Source organism: Sinocyclocheilus grahami, unplaced genomic scaffold, assembly GCF_001515645.1.
Source record: "Sinocyclocheilus grahami isolate Dianchi unplaced genomic scaffold, SAMN03320097.WGS_v1.1 scaffold21.1, whole genome shotgun sequence".
In the NCBI taxonomy this organism is placed as follows: Eukaryota; Metazoa; Chordata; class Actinopteri; order Cypriniformes; family Cyprinidae; genus Sinocyclocheilus; species Sinocyclocheilus grahami.
Window position 1 is genome coordinate 1312539 of NW_015505200.1, and position 7394 is coordinate 1319932.

At 43.0% G+C, this 7394-nt stretch overlaps 1 protein-coding gene across 1 annotated transcript in view; it reads left to right on the forward strand.

Annotated features, from left to right (window-relative positions):
* The window catches only part of LOC107558136 (tyrosine-protein kinase yes-like), a 19109-nt gene extending 11715 nt beyond the window's left edge, over positions 1–7394 (forward strand). The window contains exons 7-10 of the mRNA XM_016241763.1: positions 1996–2072; positions 3013–3166; positions 4916–5047; positions 6935–7394. Of these exons, the coding sequence (XP_016097249.1) occupies positions 1996–2072; positions 3013–3166; positions 4916–5047; positions 6935–7143 (572 nt within the window). The 3' untranslated portion in view covers positions 7144–7394. The remainder of the gene's footprint in view (positions 1–1995; positions 2073–3012; positions 3167–4915; positions 5048–6934) is intronic.

Consider the following 7394-nt stretch of genomic DNA (forward strand, 5'->3'; position numbering starts at 1 on the left):
ATGCCATGTAGACAGAGAAGAGAAGTGGTCCAAGAACTGAGCCCTGAGGCACCTCAGTCGTTAGATGTTGTGACTTGGACACCTCACCTCTCCAAGATATCTTGAAGGACCTATCTGAGAGATAAGACTCAAACCACTGGAGTGTGGTTCCTGAAATGGCCTTTGCCAATAGGTTTGACAGAAGGATTTGGTGGTTAACTGTGTCTAAAGCAGCGGACAGATCGAGCAAGATAAGTATTGAAGATTTGGAATCCGCTCTTGCCAGTCTTAGGGCTTCAACAACTGCGAGCAAGGCAGTCTCTGTTGAATGTCCACTTCTGAAACCAGACTGGTTGCTGTCGAGGAGGTTGTTCTATGTGAGAAAGGCAGAGACTTGGTTGAACACATCTCGTTCAAGTGTTTTTGCAATGAAAGGAAGAAGGGAAACCGATGTCTTGCGGTCTGTAGTTCTCTAAAAGAGATGGGTTAAGGGTGGGTTTCTTAAGCAGTGGGTTTATACGAGCCTGTCTAAATGCTGAGGGAAAAACACCAGTGTTAAGGGATGTTAATGATGTAAGTGAGTGCAGGTACAACTGCAGGAGAAATGGCTTGAAGAAGATGAGATGGAATAGGATCGAGCGAACAAGTAGTAGGATTATTAGAAAGGATGAGTTTGGAGACTTCTGCCTCAGAGTGAAGAGAATGATGTGAACGAGTGCATGTTTGCTGATAAGATGTGCTTGACCGATTGTGGTGTGGAAAATTGTGCACTGATGGATTTCATTTTATTAATGAAGAACGTGGCAAAGTCATCAGCTTTTAGAGTTGACGAAGGGGGGGAGGAGGACAAACGAGGGAGGAAAATGTTTTAAATGGCATGCGAGAGTTAGACGAATTGTTAATTTTGTTATGATAGTTTGTCCTTTTAGCAGTGGAGACATTAGCAGAGAAGGAAGAGAGTGACTGATACACATTAAGGTCGGTAGTATTTTTTTATTTGCGCCACACCCTTTCAGCAGCTCTGAGCTTAGAACGATCTTCTCGGAGAACATCAGACAGCCAAGGGGCAGAAGGGGTGGTACGGCCTGGCCTGGAAGACATGGGGCAGACAGTGTCTAAACAAGATGTAAGAGTGGAGCAGAAAGTATCAGTAAAACTGTTAGCATCAAGAGATGCTAACTGTTTAGAGGGAGGAAGCGAAGATGAAACCATAGCAGATAGCCGGGAGGGTGAGAGTGAGTGTAGGTTACGTCGAAAGATGACATGTGGAGGGGTATGTGTTGAGTCAGGAACCATGTTGAGGTTAAGAGTGAGGAGGAAGTGATCCGAGGTGTGCAGTGGAGTAACCAGTACATGATCAGTGGAGCAGTGTCGTGTGTAAATAAGGTCCAGTTGGTTGCCTGAATTGTGAGTAGCCATAGTTAACACTCTCTTGAGATCAAAAGAGGCAAGCAGAGTGTGGAAGTCTGCAGCCTGAGGTTTATCTAGGCACACCCTTTCAGCAGCTCTGAGCTTAGAACGATCTTCTCGGAGAACATCAGACAGCCAAGGGGCAGAAGGAGTGGTACGGCCTGGCCTGGAAGACCAGGGGCAGACAGTGTCTAAACAAGATGTAAGAGTGGAGCAGAAAGTATCAGTAAAACTGTTAGCATCAAGAGATGCTAACTGTTTAGAGGGAGGAAGCGAAGATGAAACCATAGCAGATAATAGTTAACACTCTCTTGAGATCAAAAGAGGCAAGCAGAGTGTGGAAGTCTGCAGCCTGAGGTTTATCTAGGTGGATGTTGAAGTCTCTAAGCATAACTAGGGGAGTACCATCCTCAGGAAATGTTGAGAGCAGCACATCTAATTCATCCAATAAGTTACCTTGTGGTCCTGGGGAATTATATTTCAATTATAATTATATTTCATATAATTAAAATAGTGGTTCATATCCTGTTTTTGAGCCTCTTTTAAACTCTCAAGTTAAAATTCAAATTTTGAAAAACTGCTTCACTTTTTGCCTTTGTCTTTTAGGGAGTTTGCTGGACTTCTTGAAGGAGGGTGAGGGCAAGTACCTCAAGCTGCCCCAGCTGGTAGACATGGCTGCCCAGGTGAGAGAAAAACCCAACCACGATCCACTGTTAACCAGCCATCTTTGTTTTCCTTTTCCACACGTGGTAACGCACAGCTGCCCAATCGTTAGCAGAAGCATGTCACAGTGAACCTGGACCAGTGGCATCTCCCAGAGCGGCAGGGTTTCTGTTTCAGCCTCCATCTGGCTGTCATACTTATTTAATATCTGATATGACATCCTGCTGCCTGTGTGTCTCTCCCAGGCACTATGATCCTCATTTCCCGCCTAATGCTTGAAGCACTTAACCGCCACTCCTATGGGGCCACTTCACTTTAATGTGTCTACTCAATTCTGCTCTGTTCGCTTAAAATGCTTGCTGTTGCTCTCTCACGTTCCACTTCAATACTGCACTCTCTCTCTCTCTCTCTCTCTCGGCTCCCATCGCTGCCGCATTGCTTGGCTGAGGCTTCAGTCTCCCTCTCACATCTCAGCTTGTGAGATGATGCTTATGAAAACCTTTTGCAGTCTAAGGTTGTTTGTTAAATTCCCTTATTTTCTTCCTGTTTTCTGTTTTCTTCTTTCAAGCTTGTATTTAGCAAACAGTTTGCTTGCTTTGTAGATTTTGTCCATAAGCACCTATATCAGGGGTCACTAAACTCGGTAGTGGAGGACCGGTGTCTAGCAGAGTTTAGCTCCAACTTGCCTCAACACACCTGCCTGGAAGTTTCAAGTCAGGTGTGTTTGACTAAACTCTGCAGGACACCGACCCTCCAGGACAGAGTTTGGTGAGCCCCGAGCTATATAAACATTGGTTAAACCATAGCTTTTAAGCACTGAAGCTTTGATTTTGTGCCACCTCATCTGAATTCATAAATGCAACATTTCGGCACTCTTAATATAGGATTTCCATGACTGGAACTGACAGGTTGGCTTTTATAAGAGTTTCTGGAGGCTTGATTTCCTGTTATCTTGTCTAGATTGCAGATGGCATGGCCTTCATCGAGAGGATGAACTACATCCACAGAGACCTGAGGGCTGCTAACATCCTGGTGGGAGACAATCTGGTCTGCAAGATCGCCGACTTTGGCCTGGCTAGACTGATTGAAGACAACGAATACACTGCAAGACAAGGTACGTGGGCGGAAATGCAATATTAAAACATTCTATAGATTCTATATAGTGATAATTACCTAATTGCCTGGCCATGCTTTATCTGATATTAGAAATAAATCATGATTATTATCCAGATTAAATTCCAATCACGTATTACTATCCGACAGGGAATTTTAAGTGAATGTAGACTTATATTATTACACTGAACAAAATTATAAACGCAACACTTTTGTTTTTGCCCCCATTTTTCATGAGCTGAACTCAAAGATCTAAGACTTTTTCTATGTACACAAAAGGCCTATTTCTCTCAAATATTGTTCACAAATCTGTGTTAGTGAGCACTTCTCCTTTGCCGAGATAATCCATCCACCTCACAGGTGTGGCATATCAAGATGCTGATTAGACAGCATGATTATTGCACAGGTGTGCCTTAGGCTGGCCACAATAAAAGGCCACTCTAAAATGTGCAGTTTTATCACACAGCACAATGCCACAGATGTCACAAGTTTTGAGGGAGCGTGCAATTGGCATGCTGACTGCAGGAATGTCCACCAGAGCTGTTGCCCGTGAATTGAATGTTAATTTCTCTACCATAAGCCGTCTCCAAAGGCGTTTCAGAGAATTTGGCAGTACATCCAACCAGCCTCACAACCGCAGATCACGTGTAACGCCACCAGCCCAGGACCTCCACATCCAGCATCTTCACCTCCAAGATCGTCTGAGACCAGCCACCCGGACAGCTGCTGCAACAATCAGTTTGCATAACCAAAGAATTTCTGCACAAACTGTCAGAAACCGTCTCAGGGAAGCTCATTTGCCAGCTCGTCGTCCTCATCGGGGTCTCGAGCTGACTGCAGTTCGTCGTCGTAACTGACTTGAGTGGGCAAATGCTCACATTCGATGGCATCTGACACTTTGGAGAGGTGTTCTCTTCAAGGATGAATCCCGGTTTTCACTGTATTGTTCAGTGTATATTACTGGAATATTGTTCCACTCAGGTTGTGAATGAAAAGTAGATGAAGTAGATTCTTAATGATATTCTACTCCTGTGATTTTTATTTTATGAAGCATTCAGGGAAATTATATATTTTATTCTATAATTATAATTAATATAAAATCAAAGCTTTGATTTGAAAATGGAAACAATATATGCATGGTGAAATATGTAACTCACCATCTTTTGTCTGCAACAATGCTGCTACTGGCAACAAAGCTGTTGTGCTGGAAATTACAAGGCAATCAGCATGTAATCATACAGAATTACCTCACTTACTGTCTGAATCCATCATCTCCCAGAATGCACTGTGATTGTGTAGAGCATGTTGACTTGCCATTACCTACATAAATGGTGAATGATGATTTATTTCCCTGAGAGAACCCAAATGCTTCTGGGCAGTAAAGAAAATGATACGTCACATACTGCAATCTTATGCTTTGTATGTGCATATTTATTTGTAGATGTTTCACTAATGACCTTTCATGATCTATGAATCGATGTATTTCAGTTTCTCATGTTATTTGAGCTGTAATGCTGGTGCAGAAGACGGGTTCAAATCTGACTTGTGTCCTGAACCCATGAACACTATCAATGGGTTGACATGGCAAAATAAATAAATAAATTGGTTTAAATTTTTTACCATGTAAATCCATTGCATTAAGTAAGTTGAAGTCTACAGGATGTTTTAAAATGCTGACATTTGCTTTGCTTTAGTAACAGCCATTGACTCTACTGCAGTAATTATAGAATGTGTGCCATTGTTCTTTCAGGAGCCAAGTTTCCCATTAAGTGGACTGCACCAGAAGCAGCGCTGTATGGCCGATTCACCATCAAATCTGACGTCTGGTCCTTCGGTATCCTGCTAACTGAGCTGGTGACCAAGGGCAGAGTGCCATATCCAGGTGAGAAATATTACATTTGATTCAGCAGTAATTAATTTTTTCCTCGCACTTTTATTTTAGGATGATTACATTTGATATGCTTTTGAGGTAGACTTCCATGCATATTTAAAAGCATAGTTCACCCAAAAATTTAAATTATTGTTATTTACTCACCCTCATGTCTTTCAAAACCTGAATGAATGAAGATATTTTAAAGAAATCTGAGGGGTTTCTGTCAAACTTAGAAGATCCATAAAGCAGTGATAAAATGAATCCATATGAATTGAGCCGTCCAATCCAAGTCTTTTGAAGAGAGATGATTGCTTTGTATGATGAACAGAATTATTTTAGGTTTTATTTATATTTAAACAACGATCAACACACATACATAAAGTACATTACATATGGTAAAACACGTAAGCTCAAACATGCATGTGTGATGCACAAAAACAAATGAGGTATGCTTTAGCGTGTGACGTATGTATTTTATATGTGAATAAATGCCTAAATTAAATCTTCATCTTATAAACCAATCGTATTTCTTCACAAGACTGGGATTAAACCAATTGATTCATATGGATTTATTTTACAACAACTTTATGACCTTTTTGGATGTCAGTTTTGCTTACCTGGACTTTCAGTGGAGGGACAGAAACTTCTCAGGTTTCATTAAAAATATCTTAATTTGTATTTCAAAGATGAACCAAAGTCTAATGGACTTGAAAAAACATAACAGAAATCTCATATTTGGGTGATCTACCCCTTTAATATCATGCACAACCAGTGTATGTGCTCCAGACACACCTGAACCAGCTAATCATGGTCTTCAGGTTTACTCAAAAATTACAGGCAGGTGTGTTTAAGCAGGGTTGGGATCCAACAGACCTGCAGGTAGATAGAGCTCCAAACTGAGAGGTGCGAATTCCACTGTGCCCCCTACTGGAGCAGAGAGGGACTGCTGGGTGTGTTATTACTGCTCCGAAGGAGCCATCTGGCTTAGGCGGGAGGGCATGAAGGACTGACTGGGCACCAGTTCTTATTTACCACCATCTGTCTGTTCCCTTCCTGCACTCGTCCCTCACACGGCCCAGTCTGTCATTTGTAATGTTTACCTAAAGCCTCACATTGATGCTGCACATCACAAACCCAGTTAGGCTTTCATCAATCGTTCAGTTGTACACTATTAGAGTCAGTCCATTATTGATGGGCATCTGCTTCCATGCTGGATTAATGCAGCAACTTCGCTCAAGTGCCAGCAGTGTGGCTTAGTGGTTAAAGAACTGGGCTGTTTGCCAAAAGCTTGAAGGTTTGAACCCCAGTAATAGAGATCCTTAAACTATCAGCATTTTAACCGCAGATGCCCTTAGATGTTAGTGTACACTGTTCGGCTATACAGGCTTGAATTATTTCATAGGTTTGATAAGAGTGAAAGAGAAAGTTTATAATCTGTAATATGACAAAGCTTTGCCTTAATAGTCTTAAGCATTTCCATTCAAGCCACAACAGGGAGTCCAGCGGCTTTTTAACTTCCCAATTAACATAAGATTTATTGATTTGAATTTAGCACACATAAGCCTTATTGTTGTAAGTCATTTTGCAAGCGAGTGTAAATGAAGGTAGGCTGGGCTCAAAAAGGTCACTCAGTTTCTCACATGCTTAAACAATGTACATATGCGGCCCTTCCTCTGAGAGAGCTCTCGGATACAGTCGACCCACCGATTTACGCTTCCCGTTCTCTCACGTAGCACCAGACTGTCTGTCCCCTCTGTCCTCAATGCTCCCGTCCTCTGTGGGTTTCAAGCGAAGTGTCCGCTGTAATTACACACCCCTCACATCCTGTCTGAGACAGTCTGGCCACTGAACAGTTGGCGGTCGCACAAACTGACTCTGTATCCACTGTTTTTTTAGGCATGGTGAACCGAGAGGTGTTGGAGCAGGTGGAGCGTGGCTACAGGATGCCGTGTCCTCAGGGCTGCCCGGAGTCGCTGCACGAAATGATGCGGCTCTGCTGGAAGAAGGAGCCAGACGAGCGGCCCACTTTCGAATACATCCAGTCCTTCCTGGAGGACTACTTCACCGCCACTGAGCCACAGTACCAGCCCGGAGACAACCTGTAGAGACCTTCTACGGGAGCCAGAGACTCACCACCACGTGCTAATAAGCCACCGGGACGGTTCCCAAACCCATTGTGGCACCTCCTCCCTACAGCTCCCCTGCACACTTGTCCTTACAGAGATGTTTTTGTTTTTCCTTTACCCTCCCAGAGCCAAACTTAAAAACACGATTAGTGCATAAAACGTATCTTTTACAGCAGATACAGGCTGTTCTCTGCCTGAAGATGTGTGTGGTGGAGTTGGCAAGGGTGTGT